We start from the raw sequence: 25454 nt of genomic DNA on the forward strand, positions 1-25454 counted from the left end.
ACAAGAGCCAAGGATAATTTTCTGCTTGGACTTTGTGAACACAAAGTTCACAAAAGTACTAATAGAATGTGTGCTTTCTCTGTCTAAAAGAGTTCGTTTGTAGAGTTAGTAGTTATGTAGATATTAGCCGTTGAGTACAGCATGGTTTCAGCGTCTGAGACAAAAAGCTGAGATAATCGCAGTTTTGTGAAATTCAATCAAATAGTCACTTTAACCATTTATTTTTGGCATCAGTGAGACATCAGACATAAACAATATAGTTCTGAACAGTAATTTCCTCCATAGCAGCACCCGCACCCCCTCTCCTTACAACTCCTCCCTCCGTGGGCGTGTCTGGTGGATTTCAGCAGCGTTTGTCAGTCACAAGCCAGTCTCTCCTGCCTGTCTGAGCAGTGAGCAGCAGCCCCCCTCTCTGGCGGCCCCTCGTCGGCGAGCGTGGATGTGGCTTAATCCGTTCTTGGATTTTCGGTTGAGAGCTTTGACGAAGCCGTGTGTGACTCTAGGCTTTATGCTGCGCGCTTCAAAGTGTGCTTTCCACCCAGTCCACCTTTGGAACCGCCGTGCGCCCGTGTGAAAGGTTTTCGCCTACAGTATGAGAATGAGGCTCGTTCGCTTCTGGGTCCTCGGTTGAGCTCAGCTGGAATGCGTGCGTTTCTGGCCAAACAACACTCAATAGTCTGAGCACCGTCGCCACTCAGTGGGTCGGCGGAATGGATTGCACACGCCCGGCGGCTCTAACAGTATAATAGAAGATGCAAAAGGGCCAGATCAACGATCCACCGTCAAAAAAAAAAAATCGATTCTGAAAACGTGTTAACACGTTGTTGGCAGTCAACAGCTGGATTCTGAAAACGTGTTTACACGTTGTTGGCAGTGAATGTGTTAATTGGCCATCATTTCAATTTTTCTTTTTAATAAAGAGACATATTCCTATTTATATTTTGGAGGGGGGAAACAATCGATCATAATATTATTGAATCCAGCCTGTAGAAGAACAAAACATAATGTTAGATTATGCATTTCGGATGATTTAACACCGGCAGTAAGGTAATGTAATGGCTGCACTGTTGCACCCTTCATAGAAAGTATCAACACGGAGGCTGCGGAGTAAGAGTCCATACAGAAGTAAAAAGCCATTAGATGAAACAACAATTAGTTATTCAATTAAAAAGAAAGTACTGAATGTAAAGTACTGAATATAATATAACAACTTGCAATTGAAATATATATATAAATAAAAAAATTATTTTTACATTCACCAGTGATTAGTCCTCTGCATCCTAACTATATAGGAGTAGTTATTTGTCTAATTAAAACATTGGTAAAGGGCAGGGCAGTTTGTGTTCTTGCTCCTGCCTGGCACTGCATTTTCTTTCCCGCAAGGTCTTGTCTTATGCTGGCATCTGAAGTCCACCTTAAAAGGACAATACAGGTGTTATTTTACATCAGCTCTTAGGCCTTATAATAGAATACCTACATTTCCCCCACTAAAAATGTGACTTTTCCTCCACCAAAATAGATATATTTTTTATACTAGAACATTAACCTGTAAAAATAGGATTGTAGGATGTTCAATGCAAAGTGTCTTACCTTGTAAAGAACTCTCTTGCCCTTTACTGGATGCGTTGGGTCCACCCTCCAGGTCACTGTGTGAGACCCTTTACTGGACGTGTTGGGTCCACCCTCCAGGTGACTGTGTGAGACCCTTTACTGGACGTGTTGGGTCCACCCTCCAGGTGACTGTGTGAGACCCTTTACTGGACGTGTTGGGTCCACCCTCCAGGTGACTGTGTAAGACACTTTACTGCATGCGTTGGGTCCACCCTCCAGGTGACTGTGTGAGACCCTTTACTGGACGTGTTGGGTCCACCCTCCAGGTGACTGTGTGAGACCCTTTACTGGACGTGTTGGGTCCACCCTCCAGGTGACTGTGTGAGACCCTTTACTGGACATGTTGGGTCCACCCTCCAGGTGACTGTGTGAGACCCTTTACTGGACGTGTTGGGTCCACCCTCCAGGTGACTGTGTGAGACCCTTTACTGGATGTGTTGGGTCCACCCTCCAGGGGACTGTGTGACCCTTTACTGCATGTGTTGGGTCCACCCTCCAGGTGACTGTGTGAGACCCTTTACTGGACATGTTGGGTCCACCCTCCAGGTGACTGTGTGAGACCCTTTACTGGACGTGTTGGGTCCACCCTCCAGGTGACTGTGTGAGACCCTTTACTGGACGTGTTGGGTCCACCCTCCAGGTGACTGTGTGAGACCCTTTACTGGACGTGTTGGGTCCACCCTCCAGGTGACTGTGTGAGACCCTTTACTGCATGTGTTAGGTCCACCCTCCAGGTGACTGTGTGAGACCCTTTACTGGACGTGTTGGGTCCACCCTCCAGGTGACTGTGTGAGACCCTTTACTGGACGTGTTGGGTCCACCCTCCAGGTGACTGTGTGAGACCCTTTACTGGACGTGTTGGGTCCACCCTCCAGGTGACTGTGTGAGACCCTTTGTTGACGAGGCCATCCGAAGAGTGGCCCTGAAGTTCACATGATCAGCTGTCTCACTAAGGGTGTCGTAATTGCAGACGTGATAAAAATAGCCATCTGGCATGGAGGCCTATGAAACACAAGAGTCAAATTTAATCAAATGAAGTCAAATGAAGCATGTGGAAAGACAGGCGTAAACGTCTGTGTACTGTATACCATAATGCAACCTAAGATCTTCTAAATGACATTTAAAATGTATTTACTTCATATTGTGTAATATCAATATTAAAATCAGGCTATTATAGACTATTAGCCTTTTTCACTTCCCACCCAATATACCCATTTTGTGTCTAAGATGCAGGAAGTAACACAGGTCCAAGCAAAACTAAGAGGGCCCTGGCCCTGGACCACCAAATCGATTGTTCTTCTTGCACCTGTGTTACTTCCTGCCTTTTAGACACAAAATGGGTGAATTGGATGGGAATACACGATTGGCTGTATCTGTGCGGGTGGGAAGCCGGATTGAGGGTATGTGTCCTGGTCGCTGCACTAGCGACTCGTCTGGTCTGCCTGTTCAGGGCAGAAGGGAACTGGTGGGAATAGCGTGATCCTCCCATGTGCTACGTCCTGCCGGTGAAGCTCCCTGCAGTCAGGTGAAAAGAAGCGGCTGGCAACTGCGCATGTGTCGGAGGAAGCATGGTGCTACTCTACGGCTCTCCAGATCGGCAGAGGGGGTGGAGCAGCGATGGGGCCGCAGGGGGAAATTGGTCAAGTACAATTGGGGGGGGAAATCTGAAAAAAAGGTGGACAGTATGGATGTAACGATAACCGGTTTTAATGATAACCGTGATAAAATTACTTGCGATAACCGTACCGTTTCAAATTTTCATTATTAAAACCGTGGTACCGTGATTACAGTGCTTTGAAAAACATGGTAAATACTGTCCATCATCAACCAAAGTTGGCAACCGTCTCCCAGATGCAGACACGCAGGCTTGGAGAAATTAGTGTATTCAGTGAGTGTATCAATCCTTTTTGGTGTCTGACTTTTCAATATAAAACTTTGTGAAATGATTTCTGTGAGTGTATTTTTGAAAATTTTCAGCACATTTTAACAAACCGTGATAATACTGATAACTGATCATTTTGGTCACTATAATCGTGATATGAAACTTTCATATCGTTCCATCTCTAGTGGACAGTTTAAAGGTAATATCAGAAATTTGATACCACCCAACCCTACCCAGGACCTTTTTGCTGTGAGACGAGAGTGCCAGGCAAGAACGCTACCACTGCGCCACCGCCGCCCACCGTGCCCCCAATTATGGATCTGGTCTCTGGGTTAGCAGTGAGTCTCGGTAGCTAAGGGATCTTGAATAGAGGACTGATTATTTATTGTACCTGGCTGGCACACCTAGACCACAGATTTTGTCTTTTCTAAACACCATCATGGATTCCTTCCTGTCGTTCTACAATGTTTTACAGAGGTTTGATGTTTTGGATGTACGACATGTCACTTATTCATGCCATTCTGACTTTGATGTCTTAAATGGTGAATTGACAACTGGTGTTTTTTTTCCTGTTCATTTTAGGTTGCAGAGCAAAAAAACAAAGGTAAGCAGCATAGTGATGTCTGTGTTTGCTTGTTGAGTTTGCTGGTTGCTATGTTAACAAAAGCTCTGCTGCCTGTCTACTCATATTTGACTCAATTGCGTTAGTTTGTTGGCTGTGGTGATTGTTGAATTTTGTGCACTGCCACTCCTGTAACATGCTATATATCACTCTTCACGATGCTGTGGCATCGTGAATATCACTCTTCACGAGCTGTGGCCTCGGCTCATGGCTCTTTCCTGGACAGCAGCAGCTCTCTCTCCGCGGCCGAGAAGCAGCTGTCTGCCCGGGGGGAAGCATGCGCCGGTTCCCTGCTCTGGGGCTGCTGCGCGTCGTGAGCCAGCAGGCACTATAACCTGGCTTATATTCAGGGATTCCACTAGACTTTCGATCGATTGGTTGATGAGTAGATCGAATTTCGTTCGAGTCAAGATTTTCTTTGGTAGGAGGACGTGTCGTGAATCAAAATGCTTATCAGATAAAGCCAAATAGGAGCCTACTCCATGGAGGAGCGAGTGAGGAGACTGAAGCCCCTTTTAGATTGTCCAAAAAAGCCACTAATTATCCACAGACTATACTGTCTTTTTCTTCAGTGTAAAATACCTTCTTTACATCAAAAGTACCACTTATAAACATTTTTTTTGTTAGCCAGGAAAGCAGCAGGGGGTGATCGGCTTTTCAACTTTTCGATCGCATCTCAACCCGTTGAGATGCTCCCTCGCACTCTCTCTTCCCCTCCCTTCTCCTGAGCAGTTTGCTCACACGGCTGCAGTGTCAGGTCAGCCAAAACAAAATGGCCGCTCAGCTGGCAGAAAACGGACAGCATTACTGACGGATAACATTAGATTCGTGTAGGCGGTGCTGTTTTGTTAAGGAGAGATAGAAACACGTGTTTCAATCTATCTCAGCAGCCTATGTAATGGAGCGACTTGGGAAACAGGCGAGTTGAATTCACAGTTGAAGACCTGTCATTTGACTCACATTGGGTTGAAAATAGGGAAGAATGTAAAGTTTCTTCTTTCTGAACATTTTCAGTGTTTCCCCTAGGATGGGGTTGTAGGATGGAGTTGTAGGATGGAGTTGTAGGATGGAGTTGTAGCAGCTCTTGCCATGTACCAGGTTATATGGTTCTGATTTGATCCTCTCCCTTCCGCTCTCTGCCCTGCCCTTCCTTCCACGCTCTGCCTTGCCATCTCCCTGCCTTGCCCTTCCGACAGTGCCAGACTTGACCAAGCCGACGTCAGTGCAGCCTCCTGCCACCCAGAGCAGCTCTGCCTCCCCCAGCCCTGGACCCCCCCCCTCTGCCTCCCCCTCCCCAGCCACCCCGGGCACCGGCAGTGCTGCCACCCCATCACAGGGCGGCAACAATGCCAAGCGCCTGGCGGTGGCCAACGGACAGCCCCCCTCCACCCCTGGTCCTTCCTCCACCGCTGGCAGTGCCAGTGCCACTGGGAACGGCAGCACGATCAGCGGTGGCAGTGCCCAGGCGTCTCCGCAGCAGCGCTACATGCCCAGAGAAGTGCCGCCGCGATTCCGCTGCCAGCAGGACCATAAAGTGCTACTGAAGAGGGGGCAGCCACCTCTGTCCTCCATGCTGCTGGGAGGGGGGGGAGGAGGAGGGGATGGCCCCAATGCAAACATGGCTGCTGCCTCAGGTAAATGTCAGGGTTAGTCAATTACATAGTCATAGGTCACATTCACCATACATCAGGCGCGTCGGCAAGGGAGGAGGGGGGGAGGGGGGGGGGGGGGCGCTAAAGGGCGCTCGAGCTATTGCACTCGAGCGCACCCCCTGCAATTCTATTTGGAGAAAAATAATAATTAAAACTTAGGATACATAATGAATATAACACGGCTAATTTACCGGTATATGAAAATATAAAAGTTTATTATTGTTTGCCTCTTGATGAACATTACCAGGGTTCCATACTAACTTTTCCACTAGTAGCACTGGTGCAACCAACTTATTCAGTTGATTTGGTCGCACCATTTTTATGTATTTATTTTAATTTTATTTTATTTGGGGGGGGGGGGGTATCCTTGTATTGTCTTAAATTGTCAATATTTCTTCTAATAAAAGATATGAATATTTTTATTTTAACATAATGGGCATTTGTACACACACACATTTAAATGATTTATTTATGTCCACATAGATACAGCTACTATATAAGCTACCTGTGTCTTGTAATTTATGTGATAGCATTAAATTAACATTAAATTATATAGATTCAGATTCATTCATTTATTATTATTATAAATGCACAACAAAGTCGGCAGAATTTGCTTTCGGTACAGCATATTACAGCACATTAGTTACTGTGTCAGCAACAGCAACATGGACAGTACAGATATGAAACAATACACAGACAGTACAGGTAGCATATAAAGACAAATACAGGACATTCAACATGAACAGAAATTGTGGATGGGGTGAGTGGAGTTCAGTGACCTGATGGCTGTGGGGAAAAGCTGTTTTTAAACCGGGTTGTTTTGGTGGATATAGGCAATTATAATTAACTTATAGAGCATTGTTATTTATCATTTGGCTATAAACAGAAATGAGAATCACGCCTTACATGGGTGTGTTCAACCTCAATATGTCCAATTAGGATATTGGACGTTCTTCCTTTATCAATGACACGGCCATAGAGAGACAATCTCGCATTCTTTGGTGGATACGTCGGTGGCCCTAAAATGGCATTTTTCAGACCGACAGATCAGGAGAAAATTAAACTTGTTCAAGACCTGTCTCTATGCCAGCAACACACTCTCGTGAGATTTGGCAACAGGAACTCATGTTAGCAGGGAGCGATTAGCTAAAGCTACATGTGAGGTTTGTTGATAGTAGCTAAATCTGTGTCTAGAAAAAATATGTTTTTAATGGAATATCTTAAAGTTAAACCTAGGGGTGTCACGATACACTCAGTTCACGATACGATACGTATCACGATACTGGGTTCACGATAACGATACGATACGATACGATTTTAACAATATTTTTTTAAACTTGAATAATGACAATATATGACTGGAAAAGTAGTATTTTATTTGAAATGCACAAATACAAAACATGCTGTTGTGGGAAATTGTTATTACAATAACAACTAGAAAAAACATGAGATTGGAGATAAGGCTTATCTTGAAATAGAATGAGTTACACCGTCACTTAGATTTACTTTGAACTAAAAGGTTTCTCAGCAGTATAAATTCTCATTATGCATCTTCAGTTTTTCTTCAAACTCAAACAACAAGACTTTTCTTAATCTATTTTTTATGCATCTTCAGTTTTTCCTGTCAAGTAAACAGTTTTGCCAGAAACTCAATTGAATGGTTTCTCTCCTGTATAACTTCTCATGTGTCTCTTCAGAGACTTGTTCAACTGAACTACTTTCCACACATTGAACTTCAACAAACAAAGACGTTTCTTAGTCTTTTTTTTTTTTTTTGCGATATGAGATTTCATCTCAACGATACATATCGTGACGTTTTACTATCGCGAAATTTCGTGGGACGATATATTGTGACACCCCTAGTTAAACCTGATGTTGACATGTTAGCATTTTTGGGGGCGGAAGTGCCGCCTTCTTGACCCTTATTGTCTGTGTGTTGTGGGATTTCTTCTCAGATTGCGGTGCAGCTGCCTCTTCACTAGCCCTCACCTCATCATCAGTCGCTGCTTCTACTACTACTTCTAATTATGCAAATTCCATGTGGGGGGCGGGCTCAGGCAGCCAGGCCTCCTCTCAGGGCAGGGAGAAGGTGATTGTCGATGGCAACGACCTGGAGGAGTGGCCTAGCATCGCTGGCGGTGATGGGGGAGGAGCTTCGGTCACCATGGCCAGTGGGGGCAGCGGTAACAACGGAATGCCTGTGAACAGCAGCGTCAGTGCCTCTGGCAACCAATCCTCGCCCACTTCCTCGTTCTCTTTGCCCAATGAATGTATGCAGTTGTCGGGTGGCGTGCCGTGGGGGACGGCTGCCTCCCAGGGTCATCTTGGAGGAGGGAATGCAGCAGCTGCAGCAGCCGGGCCGTTGGTGCAGCAGCAGCAGCCCTCCTCACTTTCCAAAGCCCCCGCTGTGCCAGGGAGCCATGACGCCGGTGGCCCCATCGACGGCGGCAGTGGGATTCCAGGTGCCAACTTCAACCCAAATGCCAACCCTTCAGCCTGGCCAGCCCTGGTGCAGCAGGATGGGCCCGCTGTGGTAGGGGAAGGAAGTCCGTCCTTCCATCACCCGGGCCCTGGAGGGTCTTTGCCTGCCAACAACCCTGCCTCCCTGGGCCTGGGGGTGGGGGTGGGGGTGGGAGCCGGGGCGGTTGGAGTGCTGGGGGGTCACCCACCTTTATCTGTGAATCAATCAAGTGCCCATCAGCACCAACTTCACCAAATGCAATCCAGAGACAGAGAAATGGGAGGGGCAAAGTGGGAGAGCAGATCAGCAGGACCAAAAATGGCAGAGGGGGAGGGGATCGGAGGAGGAATGGACTGTGGTGTTGAAGGAGGTGGGGTCAGCGGGGGAGACCAGACCCTCGCCTCCTCATGGGGAGGCCAGCCTTCTTACCCTGCTGCTAAGTCTAAAACGGGTGCCTCAAGGACTGATGGAGGATGGGAGGAGGGAGGAGGTGGCACAGGGGTACCTGGAGCTGCTGACGGGGATAACGGGACCTCAGGGTGGGGCCAACACATCCAGGGTTCCACGAGTGGGGTCAATGCGTGGGGAGGTGCTGGAAGTGGGGGAAGCAGTGGTCAAACCTCCGGGGTATCTCAGGGAGGGTGGGGGTCATCGGGAGCAGGAGGAGGTAGAGGGGTGTCTCCTGGAGACTGGGGTGGGAACTCCACTGGTATGGGTGGAGCTAATACAGGAGGGGAAGGATTGGGTGGCGCCTGCAGCAGTAACAGCAGCAGTAGTGGGGGGAGCACCGCTGGCAACCCCCCTGCCACCTCCTCTTCGTCCCCGACAGCCACCACTATGACCAGAGCATGGGACAATCAGAAGGCAGAGGGAGAAGCGGGGGAGTGGGGCGGGGGAGCAGGAGGACAGGGAGGAAGAGGAAGATCTTCGTCCAGCGGAGGGAATTCCAGAAGTGGGAGCGGCCCTCAGAACGGTGAACGGACCCAACGGCCGCCACCTAACGCTGAAGCTGCCTTACAGACCCTGCTCAGCCGGTCCGATCTGGACCCCCGGGTCTTGTCCAACACGGGCTGGGGCCAGACCCAGATCCGACAAAACACGTCCTGGGACCTCGACGCGAATGCAGGAGGAAGTAGAGGTGGATCATCATCCGCTACATCCAAACACCCATCTTCTGCCGGTTCCTCTTCTCAGTATTCTGGTAGTCCCAGGGCCCCAATCACTGATCCTGTGGGTCCAAGGGCCAATCCCTCCCTGGCTCCCTCTGGTGGTTTGTCTGGAGAGGGTTGGGAGAGCAGCAGCAACAGTAGCAGTAGCGGGGCCTCTCTGTCCGGGAGGCCCCCGCCGCCTTCAGCCCCCAACACCAGGAATCTTGGCGTCTCACAATCTGGCCCAGTAAGCTCCACTGGATCAGCTCACAGCCAGCAGGGAGCAGGGATGGGATCAGCTCACAGCCAGCAGGGGGCAGCGATGGGATCAGCTCACAGCCAGCAAGGAAAGGCCACAGGCTGGGGAGGACGCATGGGGACTGGGGAAGGCCAGCAGGCCAAAGGGTGGGAGAATGAGGAGTGGAGAGACAATAGAGGAGGAAACGGAGGAGGTTGGAGTGAAGTTGGACAACAGGGTAACTCGACAAGCGGAGGCTGGGCAGGCAGTCAGGAGGAGAAAGGGACGGGGGGGATGAAGGAGAGGGGAAGGGATGGAGGAGGGAGCGGGTGGAGTTCAGGACAGAGACCAGGGGGAGGCGGGAACTGGGGAGAGCAAGAGTCCAAATCAAACAGTGGAGGGGGATGGGAGGATGAGAGGAAAGGTGGAGGAGGAAACTCAGGTGGGGATTCAGATGTGGGTGCATGGGGGAGCTGGGATGAGGGCGCCCCCCGGAGGACTTGGGGGGCAGGAGGCACAGGGGGAGGGGGGAGCGGAGGAGGAGGGGGGATGGGTGGAGTCGGCGACATGGGGTCCAAACCCCATCAGAGTTGGACTGGAGGGAATGGGGGCGGAAACAAAATGCACCAGATGCCAAACAGCCAGTCGGGCTCCATCAAAGGCCCGCCGGCACAACTGCAACAGCAACAATCACAGCCCCGAAATCAGCATCCGCAGCAGCAGCAAGCACTGGACCAAGGGGCTATGCAAGGGAGCTGGGGGCGGAAACCCGTCTCCCAAGCCCAGAATCAGAACCAAAGCTCAGGCTGGACAGCAGGGCCCATCCCCAGCGGCCCTGCAGGAAGTGCAAGTGGATCTGAAGCAAGCGGCTGGGAAGAACCGTCGCCACAGTCCATAAGCAGGAAGAACGAGATCGATGACGGGACGTCAGCATGGGGAGACCCAACCCATTACAACTACAAGCCGGTCAACCTGTGGGATAAGAACAGTGCCCCCACTGGCCAGCAGCCGCATGGCCAGGGTCAAGCTCCACAGCCACAGCCATCGCCGCAGCAGCAGCAGCAGCAGCAGCAGCAGCAGCAGCAGCCGCAGCAGCAGCAGCAGCAGCAGCAGCAGCAGCAGCAGGGACCTCCAGTACAGCAGCAGCCCAGCAGACAGGCTTCAGGACTTGTCGGGAACAGAGACATCAACACTGGGCATGGATCTGGGAAAGCACCTCCAGCTATGGGTAAGAGACATTAAGATGAACCGTTCAATTATTTGTTTCAGTATTTCACAAAATGGAGGAAAAGGACACCTCAAGGTCAAAACCCAGGATCATAGGCCATGTTCACATTACAGGCAAATCCAATTGGCTGATAAAGTCATTAATCATCATTATCTTGATTAGTTTCCCAAATCTGATTTGGGAGTGTGTCGGCACTGCCACAAATCTGATTTTCAAGTCGGATCTGTGTGTCCAGACCTAAACAGCCTATCTGCATGGGTTGCTATGGTAACGACGTGGGCATCAGTAAATACTTACGTTGGTGACGTGGTTTTCCTGCGCAGAAGCATTTGATGACGAGTTGTAGGGCTGGGTTAAAAAAAACGATTCTCCGATTTTTAATCTATTTTTATTTTAATCCTTTCATATCGATTAATATAGCCTATAAACATAGGCTATACTATTATAGGCTGTATGTGGTAGTTGAAACAGTTTCAAGTTAACGTTTATGTTTGTAGTTGAAACAAAAACATAAATATTGTAGGCTACATTAATGGAAATGTTTGATCATTAATATCTACTTTTAGAAATTATATAGGCTGAAATCAAATCACTGTGCATAATTGTGAAAGTGTCTTTATTGACAGATGAAAAGGCTGTTATTTACCCTTTGTTACTACCTGGTGAGTAAATATAATTACGGTATGTGTAACTAAAACCATTAAAATTGACAACCGGTCCGCAACTTTTTTCCCCATGTATCTACCGGTCCTTGGGGCAAAAAAGGTTGGGAACCCCTCTGTTAGATAACTGGACAGTCATGTAATTCAGGTTACAGCAAAAAAAAAATGTTTTAGTATCACTAACCAAATCGATATTGGAATTAATCGAATCGGAATCGAATCGAATCAGGATTAATCGATTCGGAACCTTGTGAATCGGAATCGAATCGATTCTTGAAATTTGAACCAATACCCAGCCCTAACGAGTTGTGAGTGACGTTCAAATCAGATGTGGTGGATCTGCGCGTCCGCACTGATGCACATTTGAAGCAGATTAGAAACTACCGGTACCTCCATATGTGGTTTGGGACAAGTGACACAAATCAGACTTGGAGCGTCCAGACTCATAAAACCAATCTGCATAATGTCATTAATAGGTCACTAAAGTTCACAAATCGGATTTGGCCTCCTAGTCTGAACATGGCCTTAGAGCAGGGGTGTCAGACTCATATTAGGTAGAGGGCCGGATTTGTTCAACTGAGACCTCATGGGGGCCGGATCTTTTTTTTTACTAAAATCAATTCGACTCATTTATCCATTTACTTCACAAAAGAAATACTGCTCTTTCCATTTCTCTTGAAACTGCCTGCATTCCGTGTCAACCTTTCTCTTTTTCGACAGCATCTTGTTGATTCCTTTGTTTTTTGGTAGGTAGCCGAATGCGCGATTCAATTCCAGCGTGGCATCATGGCGGCTTTGTTTACACCTGATGACCTACTGACATACTTCCTTGTAGTGCAGGTTAATTAACTTATGAATGAACTCTTAGCTTGCTTATTAGCCACACGTAGTTCATGATAATGGGGTGCGAATTTAATAATATATATATATATATATATATTTTTTTTTAATATTCCAAAACATCTCGCGGGCCGGATGAAACGATCCGGCCCGCGGGCCGTATCTCTGACATCCCTGCCTTACACATTAACACATTCAGTGCCAGCGACGCCATATGGCGTCATTAGAAATTTACCGTAGAGTGCCAGCGACGCCAAATGGCGTCAGTAAATCCAAATTGTTTTTTTGACGGGGGGGTGTCGATCTAAGCTTCTTACGTCGCCTCTAACAATATTGTAGCTATTGGAGGTCGATAACCTATTTTACAAACCCATTAGGTGGCGACAGCACTCTCCTGATCAGAGAAAAAGGAGCCAAACACACAGAAATAGTCACTGGGGAAAATGAGGAAATCGCATCGCATCCGTCCGTATGCATCGACGTGCCTCCATAAACGAGCACAACGCCAGCTGTGCCCCCAGCAGCAGCATCCGCTGTCACAACTGAGCACCTCCATGTACGCTGCAACAGCACATTCACATAATCAGCCTTATTATTCCGAACTGGAAGCATGCAAGCCCGTGACAAACACACGCGGAACCAAAAAGCTGAATGTCGCGCACCATTCACTGTGTGCGCAGCAAACTCAGCAGAGACTGAGAGCCACCAGACACATAAGACACACCCAGGAGGCGTGTGCAGTTGAGGGGGGGGGGGGGGGGAGCACGGAGAGCAGCAGAGCAGCATACACTTCACCCAGACAGACCCAGACATCAGAAAATTAGCTTCAGAGTCAGTGATGTGCTTGAAATGTTTAATTTCACAAAAGGCTCATTATCTCAGCTCGTAGAAAAAAAGGGATGTTTTTGCTTCAATCAAGCTATCTTCTCCGGCTCATAACTAAAGAACGGAAAATGGGATCAATAAACTTTTTTTTGCAGGTGATAGAAGAGAGTCTCATCGTTATTTGTGCGTGTTCAGTGTTTACATAGTAATTATTAAAAAAATTATATGACTGTTTTAAAATGCATTGCGGCCTATGTGGCACAGCAAGCAACCTTTTGCCCAAGGGCCGTGGCACTGAAAGTGTTAAACGTCCCACATCTTCCCAAAAAGGTTGAATACTTGGACATGTCTTTTTCCCCAGCACTGTCTGACATAGTCTGTTGAGTTTTTGTTGATTGAAGTAATAGCAGTATATCATTTGCCTATATTTTTTCTTTTTTCTTTTTCTTTTCACCATTATAAATAAGCCTCTATAAAAATCTGGGTCATTTTGGAAAAAGTTTCAGGTTTGGGCCCTCGATCTAAAGAAACAAAATGGCGAACCTGTAAATATCTATAGAGTCCTGTCTATAGAGAGCCGCAGGGATGATGTATTTTTGTAGTCAGAAGGCGGAAGTCCCGGACTTCCTGGTTCTTCACTGTTTCTGCCTATGGGATTTTTGAATGGGTTTTTGCCGCGATGCTTCAAATAAGGTCTCTGTGCAACGCAAGCCTAATCAAACGCGAACCAGTGTTCAGCCGGATAATCTTCACACATGAAGACCACTTTCATGAGTTTTGAAGCGTAAATGCGAGCCCTAGAAGTAAAAAGCTTGTGCTAAGCTAATCCAGAACTACACACAGTGTCGCATAGGCTTCCCCGTCACGTCACCACTCAACCTGGACTGTTGTTGATGTGTACGCTGCTGTGCACTGATTACCCCGGGCTGAACCAGGTGAGGGAAAGAGAATTTCCGTGTTCGTTCTTTGAAGTGATGACGTTATTGACGTATAATATCCCCGTCGACTCAACAGTGTAGTCGTTTAGCCGTTTGCTAGCTAGCTGCCCTTTTAACAACACGTAAAAGCTTCAAAACTCATAAAAGTGGTCCTCATGTGTGAAGATGATATTACTAAACACTGGTTTGCATTTGATTAAGCTTGCGTTGCCCAGAGACCTTATTAGAAGCATCGCGCCAAAAACCCATTCAAAAATCCCATAGCGAAAACAGTGAAAAACTAGGAGTGTTAGCATCGATCATTTCCGGACTCGTTCCTGCGGCTCTCTATTGAGTTCTAATGATTGGCTTAGGTTCTCAAAACTATCAATTTCCCCATCTATCTTCTATCGCTGCCTCGCCCAGGAATCTCGCACTCTACACAGTACACATAGTATATAAAAGGGAGCTAGGACTCTGTCTCTCCGTCCCACTGATGACATCATCAGTGATGTCATAAATTCACACACACACACACACACTAGGGATGTTCATCAATTATCGAAAATCGATAATTGATCGTTAAGGATTGGAATCGATCCTGTGGCATTTGGATCGATTTTTTAATTATAAAAAAAAAAAAAAAAAAAAAAAAAAATGGGACTAGGTTTGGGTGGAATTCGTTCCTCCTCGCCCCACTCCATTGCACAGCCGACTAACGTGAGGTGGAGCTTCATATAATATAGTCTCTAGTTTTCTGGCTGGGCACGGGCCTTTGTGCCAACAAAACTGTTTTAAACATGGGAAATTCACACCGGCATGCGCCGGGGACAGCAGTGTTGGAGAGGAGACACATTGAAATAAAGAGTTCATTGAGGAGAACACGTTGTCTTTCGTATTTTCTGCCATAGGCATTCATTTTGTAAAAAAAAAATATATATATATATTTATATATATTGAAAATTTTCTAAGTATTAATATGATCGATAATCGATAATTGATCGTTAATTTTCACCGATTATCGATTTTGGAAAATTTTCAAAATGAACATCCCTAACACACCCACACACACACAGAGACTATCAATTTCCCCATCTATCTATCTATCTTCTATCGATGCCTCGCCCAGGAATCTCGCGCTCTACACATAGTATATAAAAGGGAGCTAGGGACTCTGTCTCTCCGTCCCACTGATGACATCATCAGTGATGTCATGAATTCACACACACACACACACACACACACAGTGATGTCATAAAAGTTCCACTGATGACATCATCAGTGATGTCATAAATTATCACGCACACACAAGAGACAGACACACACAAAGTCCCAGTGATGATGTCATCAGTGATGTCATAAATGGTGACATCATCCAGTCATAAATTTACTCTCTCACTCACACACACACACACACACACAGACACAGACACAAACTCCCAGTGATGATGTCATCAGTGATCTCACACACACACACACACACACACACACACACACACACACACACACACACACACACACACACACACACACACAAGAAACAGACAGGCACACACATGCACACACAGAGACAGAGTGATGATGTCATCAGTGATGTCATAAATTGTGACATCAGTGATGTCAGAGGCATTGTGACATCAGTGATGCACACATACACACACACGAGAGAGACACAAACACACACTTGTGTGCGCGCACACACACACACACACACACAGACACACACACACAGACACACAAGAGACAGACAGGCACACACATGCACACACAAACACACAAGAGACAGACACACACTGATGCATCAGTCTGAGGCTCACGAGAGAGACTGAGGGAGAGGGAAAGAGACAGAGCGAGAGAGAGAGAGAGGGAGACATTGTGCGCGCGCCAATAGGGCAGGCAAGTCCACACAGCAGCCGAGCTGCGGTCAAGGCCGTGCAGCAGCCAGTTCGGCGAGCTGCAATCTTGACCCCAACTGGGAAATTCTGTACATTTGAAAGTAAAATGCATTAATCTGGTGCACTCTGAGAGCAACATCTGTGGTAGAATTAATTTATGGACACAAAAGGAGTATTTTAATTTTTCTTAATTGGCCTCATGAAGGCAGGAAACGGCCGATTATCTCAAAATTCCAGTAATAGGCCCGCTTAATTTGTCAACCTCTAAACGTCTTGACTACGTGAACGCAAGTTTGTGAGGCCTCAGTCTAGAGTCTGGACTTTGGGATTCAGCCTTTATCATGCTCAAGTCCCGGCCCCCTAGATGTCCCCATCGATTGGGTTTCTATCTGTTCTCCCTGTTCTTCTAAGCACTTGTGTCTCTGGGTTTGTTCAGCTCCGGCAGGTTGGGGCGGTACCTCTCCTGCCAGCCCTACAGTAGATAACGGCACGGCAGCCTGGGGAAAGCCCACTGAAGCCCCGACCAACTGGGGAGACCCTGATGATGCTGCAGGAAAGACCACGGGCTGGGGCAACCCCTCTCCCAACCCCATCAAATCTGGTTAGGACACGCTGTAGCAGATGTTCTCCATGGGCGAGAGACAACTGGAAATGAGTTGACCTTGAATTGCATTTGTTTTCTTCATGATCACAATAAAACAGGGCTCCCACAGGCATTGAGAATCCTTTGTAGAGTTGGGTTTTTTTTTAAAGCCTTGACGAGTTTTCGAAAATCAATCAAAAACATTGAACCCAAATTCATCAACATGCCTCCTCTCTCTTCATCCGAGGATCAACTAAACACATAACATCACATCCCAATTGTGTTGATTCAGCTGCAGTTTTAAAATTGGCCTAGAAATGAATGATTTTCCCAGGAGTAGTAATAAATGATGTCTAATTTTAACTACAAATGTCATGTTATGTCTTTAAAAAAATCCCAGTTTTCAATCTTGATTTTTACCAACCTACATTGAAAAAAGTATTTGAATTTGCTGTACAGGCGAGATAAAATGTGGTTGCTTTGAGTCAGGAGTTGTGTTGGTCCATGGAGATCTGATTCTTCTGCCATTCTTGGAAACAATTTTGGATCTACTTAATGTTTATGAAACATGCCTCCGCCCCTCCACCCGCAGGTTCAAAGTCTATGCAAGATGGCTGGGGGGAGAACGAGCGCTCTGTGGCCGCCACCCGTCACTCCAGCTGGGAGGAGGAGGAGGAGGGAGGCGGCGGCATGTGGAACAGCAACGGGGGCTGGGCACAGGGGGGCCACCCTGGGAAGAAGCCTATCAACAACAAGGTGGGTTCATTTGGGGGGAAATCAGCTGGATTACTTGACTATCACTCTTTTCATTGGTTTCCCGTTTACTTGAAAAAAGACCAAGAATAATTGATTGATTTAATGACATAAAAGAGAGAGAGCTTTAGTTTGTGTTGGGTAAATTAATATGTACTAGATGGACAGTTTTGCATTTGTTTCGGTCAACAAAAACAAAAATGATATCATTGCCTCTACTTCTGTTTGTCCATCAGGGTCCACTGAAACCTGCAGGAGGAGAGTCGTGGATGACCCCCATCAACAGACAGTTCTCTAACATGGGACTGCTGGTGATTTTCTTATTGTTTTACTAATTACCTCAGTGCTATTACGCAGAGCAAGGTAAGGATATTTCACCAGCCAAATGTTGGTACATTTTGCCTGTGGCTGGTCAGTTCATCATCTCTTCCAGCCAGCAGATCATCTACCTCCTGCAGATTTACCAACCACAATAATACCAACCGAGTTATTCACGACAGCGCCGCTGAGCAAGTTGTCGATAGTCTTAAAGGCACTGCAAACATCCATCTGTTAAGTTAGCTTACGAAAATGTAGCAAAACGAACTGTTAGCTTGGGAGAGGCTAACGTTAGCTAAATGCCGTAGGCCCTGCAAAGACATACCGGTCGGCCACATTAAAACATGTTTAACACGGATGTTTTTCAATGACCAAACCCTAAACAAGTTGTGTCACTTGCCTAACCCACAGCGCTGTCTGTCTGTCTCCCTCCCACTCTGTGTGCTGTGTTCGTTCGTTCATTCTCTCTCTCTCTCTCTCTCTCTCTCTCTCTCTCTCTGGACTAGTGAGAGAGAGAGAGAGAGAGAGAGAGAGAGAACGAACGAACACAGCACACGGTGGGAGGGAGACAGAAGCGCTGTGCACTCGAAGTGGCAGAGCAGAGATTAGTCTCGTCGGCGGTGTGTAGAAACCTCTCCTCTGCCTGCTGTGGCGCTGCTGTGTGTGTGTGTGTGTGTGTGTGCGCGCGTGCAGACAGATAGACAGATGACCGTCAGTACGCTATGCGCGCAGCAACACGCGAACACACACACACACACACAAACCATCTCTCTCTCTCTCCCTCTCCGAGGAGAGGAGAGAGGTCTGACAGAGAGGGAAATTTCCCTGCTGTAGACGGGACACGCCCACACAGTCCGCGGGAGAAAATACACTCTAAAAAATAATTGGTTCTCATGACTTTTGCCAGGACTGTCAAAGCTAAATTTATATACTTTGCGACGTTCATCATCGTTCAAATTTGGCTGGTGGCTTATTAACATAGGCTCCTGTGATGTGATGAACTCAAAATGCTAAATAATAAAGAAATATTTCTGGTTTCCAGGGACTTTAAGCTAAATATCTTTCAGACAATAGGTGCTATAATCAGCCAGTCTCTTAATTTTGGTATGGATGAGATATTTGGCATTGTCAGCCTATTCTGCAGCCCTACCCCAATTCGCTAGGCTGGTATTACTGTGGTTGGTAAATCTGCGGTAGGTAGATGATCTGCTGCCTGGACTCTCGGGCTCTGCAGAGGTTCATAGTGGAGTGATGCCATGATGATGATGATGATGATGATATCTGCTGCACAGGGTGATGATCCCAGCGGCCGGAACATGGACATGGCTGCGGGTTCCCTCCAGGAAAAGAAGATGGATGCAGAGAAGAGATGCATGGGAATGAGTGATTACAATGGAGACATGAGAAAGGGAGGAAGAGGAGTGGGGATGGCTTATCGTTCACCTGCTTCCAAAGAGGCGGGACCTGGGGATGCTGGATCCTACTATGACAAGGTGGAGCCTTACTGCCGCGTTAGCAGCAGTCTGTCTTTGTCCGTTATGTGTTTCTCATGTCTCGTTAACTCTTTTGTCTTTTTCTTCTTTGCTTCTACCATTCTCTTCCTTTGCCTTTCTCTTATCTTTCTGGTCTGCACCCTTTCTCCCCACCCCTCTCCACTACCACCACTACTACTACTCAATTGGGCAACTTCCATTGGCTGTCGCTCTGACAGACCTTGCCTTTCACCAATCAGGATGGGTGCCTTGGGGAGGAGGGTCCTTGCTCTCTGTACTCTCCACCCACTGTGTACAAGTCCCATCCCCTCTTCAACCACACTATTCCCCTTAGACAAGTAAGACTGCAGCTCCTCTTGTTTCCGTCCTGCCATCTTTACCCCATAGAAATCCGTTCTCGTAGATTTCCATTCTCTCATAAGATAATTATACAAATTTACCTCAGAATTATCATCCTCTATTTCCATGTTGTCTTGTGTATCAGTGTGTTTTTCAATGTCTTTCTCCTTGTTTTTAATATTCGCCTTCGATCTCAGGGCGGTCACAATATGTTTGGCAGTGGTGGAGGGATTCCCCAGTCAAGACACCAGCCAAGTGTCCCACCCATGAACCAGTCCCCAGGGATACGAGCGCAAGTGCCTCATCAGTTCCTGTCAGCACAGGTACTAATGCTTATGTTTATCAAATCAAAAATCAGTATGTAAGAAAACCCTAGAAAATTATTTAATTATCAAATAATTATCAAATTTAATTTAATAAAACATTTTATTATAATACTCACATTCATACACAATAACTTTGTTTGGGGTGTGTATATTCTAATAATATAAAAGCTGTGTACTTTTTTGCAATAAAAGGACCCCACCCCTCTCTATAGCCTCACAGTGTCTTTTCTTCAACTTCTATTGTTCTAATTACATCTCTCCCAGTTCACACTAGGGCTGTGAATCTTCACTGGCCTCACGATTCGATTCGATTACGATTCAGAGGGCTACAATTCGATTACGATTATCGATGCATCTCGATGCATCTTAAATCGATGCAGCAATACATGATTTATTTTTTCTCACTTTCTTTTTTCTCACTGTGTGGCTACTTTTAAAATAAAAGTGCATTTGGAATTGCATTGTATTATGATCCATAATTAAAATAAACAACTGCATGTACTTCCATTATATTCTATTTGATTATAAAAAATAATAATTAAATAATCGATTTTTGACATTTGTGAATCGATGCAGAATCGTGCACGTCCGCATCGCAATGCATCTTATAATCGATTATTTTTGACACCACTAGTTCACACTATCCCAAAATCATCATGAAATAGCCGACGCTGTCCCCTTAAACATTTTGATAAATATATAATTCGATATTTTCCTTTTTCTCTTTTTTGTGCTGCTGATTTCTGCTTCTACGTCCAAGAACTTAAAATACACCTGTAGATTACTGTCAAAAGTGCCACAACTGGCAATTGTCAGACCATACATTTTACTTTTCAGCTTATTTTGAAAAAACATTGACGGAGAAGAACATTCTCAATGTTATTATTGTCATACAGAAACATCATTTGTATTGTATAGCTTCGTTTTAATGCATACTTTATTGTTTTTAATGGGCAAAATAATTTCTCAGTGGCTTCTGTGTGCGCTCTGCTTATGCAGAATCATTCTTTTACTTTGAAAATCATCCACAGGAAGTCTATTTGCTAGTGGTGACTGACTACAAGCAGTAGCTCTCTGGCCCGTTGTTTTCACTAAACTCCTGTACCGGACAGGTGGACACCGCTGTTTACATGTCTCGGTGGCTGTCATGCACGCACACACTTACACATGTTATTTACTCGGTGCTGGCTAATGTTTACTACAGTAACATTAGCTTAGCTGTGCAGTTAGCTTCCACTGTCACTTCGGCAGTGGAGGCTAACTGGACAGCTAAGCTAACGTTACTGGTCTATGAAACAGACAGTGAGCTCCTCATTCCACTACCATTAACTTAATGCTAGTTTCACCGTCGCTTTGGCAGTTTTCTCTGTGTTTTCCAGAGGGCAAACTCTCTTCACTGCTCAAACAATAATATGCGGTATGGGGAGCCCCCACACAGATTCAGCTCCAGCAGGCAGCGATCTCTCTGCCACACCTTTCCTTGTTCCAGTCCGCATTTCTGATTGGCTGAGCCTTGCTGCGTGTTCTGATTGGCTGAGTACCGCAGCGTCCCACCCAAAGCCTTGATGTGGGTCCTAGGATTGGCGTGCAGCTGACATCACTCAACAGAAGTGTCACGCAAATTGGCCCCCAGATTGGACCTGGACAAAGGCAGATACAGGGCCCGCGCTCTGCATGCGCTGGCCAAAAACTGTGGGGTCTTATTTTATTTTATTCTTATTAGTGCCCCAATATCATAGATATAAATAAATATATATATATATATATATATATATATATATATATATATATATATATTTTTTTTTTTTCTACTTGTATTTAGATAGCTTTTTTCTTGAAGAGGACATTAACTCATTGAGTGCCAGCCACTTTTGGAGGACGGATGCTCCCAGTGCCAGAGTTTCAGAGCGTTTTCAGTGATTTCTCGAGGCCCACAGAATATTGTGTGATATTACTATGTAAACACTGAACACGCACAAAGAACGATGAGACTCTATTCTATCATCTGCAAAAAAAAGTTTATTGATCCCATTTTCCGTTCTTTAGTTATGAGCCGGAGAAGATAGCTTGATTCATCCAGAAACAGCAATTTTTTTCTAGAAGCTGAGATAATTGGCCTTTTGTGAAATTAAACATTTCAAGCACATCACTGACTCTGAAGCTAATCTTTTCTAATGTAGTCACACCTCAAAAATAATTTCCTTCAATAAAACAGTGAAGGCCAGGGAATTCTGTTTGGCAGAATAATATTTTTTAGCTACAACCAGCAGCGCTGGCCCCTGCGTGCGCTGCTGGTTGCAGCTTCTTGCTGGTCTTCATTTGTGCTGGTGGGCATCGGATATTCTGGCTTGCGTTTGTCAATCCTGTCCTGCTGCCTGGGTCTGTCTGGGTGTTGTGTGTGTGCTGCTCTGCGTGCCCCCTCCCCCCCCCCCCGCCTCGCCTCAACTGCACACTCCTCCTCCTGTCTGTGGTGGCTCTCTGCTGAGTTTGCTGTGCGCACAGTGAAGGGTGCTAGACATCCTGCTTTTTTACAGCGTTCCGCGTGTGTTTGTCACCGGCAACGATGCTTCCAGTTGAATAATAACAACTCCACGGTGTGGATGTGCGGATTTGCTGTCGCAACCGACACGGAGCGGCTCAATTGTGGGAGCAGATTGGCTGCTGCAGGCACAGCTGCAGTAACGTGCTTCAGCATATCGATGCATACGGATGCGATGCGATTTCCGTTTCCATAACGACTTCTTCTTTGTTTTTTCCTTGCCTTTCTGTTATGTGGAGAGCACTGTCGCCACCTAAGGGTTCTGTAAAATAGGTTAGACACATCCAATAGCTATAATATTTGTACATCAGAGGCAGAAGGCTTTGATCGACGCCCCACCGTCAAAAAACGCAATTGACGAACATGTCCGTCCTTGGCACTCTACGTTACTAATTGAAATGACGAACATGTCCGTCCTTGGCACTCAATGAGTTAAAGGGGCCGTTAAAGACCTCATAGTCGCTTACCGGTCTAAATGAAAATCTGTCAACAAAAGGTGATGGGTTCGAAGAGTTCTCAGCTACCGGGGTCATGAGTGTGACCCGGGGTTTGGGTGGTAACAGGAATGACTTTTGTTGCGTCTGTCCCCAGGTGCCAGGCTCCATGCTGAAGCAGATGCCCCCTCCCACTGGCAGTGTAGGCGGTGTAGGAGGAGGGGCAGGGGGAGGCGTTTTCCCTCCACAGCTGTCCCCCCAACACATCGCCATGCTGAGCAGCATCTACCCACCACACATCCAGTTTCAACTGGTGAGCAGCAGCTCAATACACTTCACTCAATACAGGGTTCCTACACGGGCATGAAAAGCGTTGAAATGTATGTGGGGAAAATTGACAATTTCTACTGTAGGTCTCGGAGGTTTGGAAGTTGCACAATAAGGTTTCCCCTCACATATTCTCATATTTGTTGCTTTAAAGAATAATCTTAATGGATAGAGTGATATGGCATAGTTAGTAGGGCTATAAGTAATATGACAAATGAATAAATCACACAATAAATCACACTGAACAAAACAGAACAAAATCTTTAAATCAAGAAATCGATCTAATAATTGCGGGAGCGTCTGTCTCTCTCTCTGTCTCTCTGTCCTTCGCGTATCTCGAGAACCGTTGGTCGGATCGACTTGAAACTCGGAGAGTGCGCTGACGGCGACCCAGCGGAGTGCAGTGCCCTGTTTTCGTGCGATTCGGATGCGAAACACGTTCGATAGTTGAACACACAGGGTCGTCACTGAGTCCTTGAGATTGAATGGGGGAGGGGGGGGGGGGGGGTTAAGTAAACATGAGAGAGAGGGCAGCATGAAAGAAGGAGAGAATGGTATTAGAACATGTATTTGTAAGCTGAATAAGCAGCATTAATATTCAAGTCTGTCATGAATAAAATCAAGGGGAAATAATCAGTAGAGCTCAGTGATCTTAGTTAAGTGAGATTTCGAAGAGATTTTTACGTGGCTATAATGGTAGGCTATAATGAGTCACGCATTCAGAAATAATATCCTCTAGGCAACACCACTTCCGGGAACCCCCATCCTGTGTAAGTAGGGTTCCCAGAGTAAAACCTGGCCATTTCCACCACTGCTTAGGGATGAGCATCATCTGCTGCATGCCATCGAGAACTGTTGGTCGGATCGACTTCAAACTTTGGGAGTGTGCCCTATTGTGCAGTGCAGTGCCCTGTCTTCGTGCAATTCGGCATAGCGTCACCTACTGGCAACATAGAAAATGTGGTTTATCTCAAGAACCGTTAGTCCGATCAACTTCAACTTTGGGGAGTGCGCTGATGGGAACTCGACACAGTGCAGTGCCGAATTTCGTGCAATTTGGCACAGCACCACCTATTGGCCACACAAAAAGTGGTTTATCTTGAGAACCGTTCGTCCGATCAACTTCAAACTCGAGGAGTGCGCTTAGGGGGACTCAAGGAAGTGCAGGGAGCTGAATTCTGTGCAGTTTGGCATAGCGCCACCTACTGGCAAGACAAAACGCGCTTTATCTCCATAGCCATTCATCTGATCGACTTCAAACTTCAAACTCGGGGAGTGCGCTTAGGGGGACTCAACCGAGTGCAGGGAGCACACAATTCATTCTGTGCAATTTGGCATAGCGCCACCTACTGGCAACACAAAAAGTGGTTTATCTTGAGAACCGTTCATCCGATTACGTTGAAACTTGGGGAGTGTGCTCCTGGGAACTCGAAGTAGTGTGGTGCTGATTTCTTGCAATTTGACATAGTGCCACCTACTGGCAACACAAAAAGCAGTTTATCTCGGGAAACATTTGTCCGATTGTGACTTCAAACTTGGGGAGTGCGCTGCTCGGACCCCGATGGAGTGCGGTGCTGCATTTCATGCAATTTGGACTTATTCCAGGACTGTCTGTATGTCTGTCCTTCGCGTCTGATCGACTTCAAACTTACACTGCACTAGTTATGAAAAAGTGTGGAATTCACAAGTTGAAGTTGTGCAGGAACACTGCTGTTATCAGATGTTTTAAGAATTGTAATGTCAGGATCACATCAAAATGCATTCACAAACTGCATCTGCAAACACAAATGTGTGCATCCTGTGACACCATGTATTGAGATTAAACTGATAAGAGATTGTTCTATTAATTGTAGAATTAAAACATAAACCTTTGTGGTCTTGAATACTTTCCAGAGAGGCAAAAAGAAATGGGGTAAAATGACATTAGCTTTAGTTTTAGCACATTGCGACACTATTATCGCAACTGTGCATCTGCAACAGAGTGATGCAGCAGTAACGAATTCTCTACTTCTCTCAATTACGGTGGAAACACACTGGGTTCGCAAGTTGGGCTGTGTGTAAATGTCACAACTTGTACTGACTTCATGCCTGGCTGGAGTGATGACCAAACAAGGCTTTCTGGAGCTTTGAGGCTTTACAGCCGATCGTGTTGGAAATGGGTTCAGTGCTGGAAGCTTCAAATAACGTGTCAATAATGTGTGTGTGTGTGTGTGTGTGTGTGTGTGTGTGTGTGGCACCACGCACGAGATTCCTAGGCTCGCCCGCCCTGCTGCTCGCATATATGCCCTCAGCTGCTGCGTGGCCTCGCCTGCTCTATTGGCATGCACATTTGCTCAACTTTGCATCACTGATGACATCACA

At 46.3% G+C, this 25454-nt stretch overlaps 1 protein-coding gene across 1 annotated transcript in view; it reads left to right on the forward strand.

Annotated features, from left to right (window-relative positions):
* Window positions 1-25454, forward strand: part of tnrc6ba (trinucleotide repeat containing adaptor 6Ba) — a gene marked incomplete at its 3' end in the record, with an annotated part of 48292 nt that overhangs the window by 6638 nt on the left and 16200 nt on the right. Inside the window, exons 3-11 of the mRNA XM_083636164.1 lie at window positions 4076-4097; window positions 5312-5749; window positions 7723-10842; window positions 16418-16582; window positions 17157-17320; window positions 17554-17628; window positions 18928-19128; window positions 19665-19790; window positions 22924-23079. Coding sequence (XP_083492290.1) covers window positions 4076-4097; window positions 5312-5749; window positions 7723-10842; window positions 16418-16582; window positions 17157-17320; window positions 17554-17628; window positions 18928-19128; window positions 19665-19790; window positions 22924-23079 — 4467 coding nt within the window. The remainder of the gene's footprint in view (window positions 1-4075; window positions 4098-5311; window positions 5750-7722; window positions 10843-16417; window positions 16583-17156; window positions 17321-17553; window positions 17629-18927; window positions 19129-19664; window positions 19791-22923; window positions 23080-25454) is intronic.

Source organism: Poromitra crassiceps (genome assembly GCF_964638095.1).
Source record: "Poromitra crassiceps genome assembly, chromosome: 4".
Lineage (NCBI taxonomy): Eukaryota > Metazoa > Chordata > Actinopteri > Beryciformes > Melamphaidae > Poromitra > Poromitra crassiceps.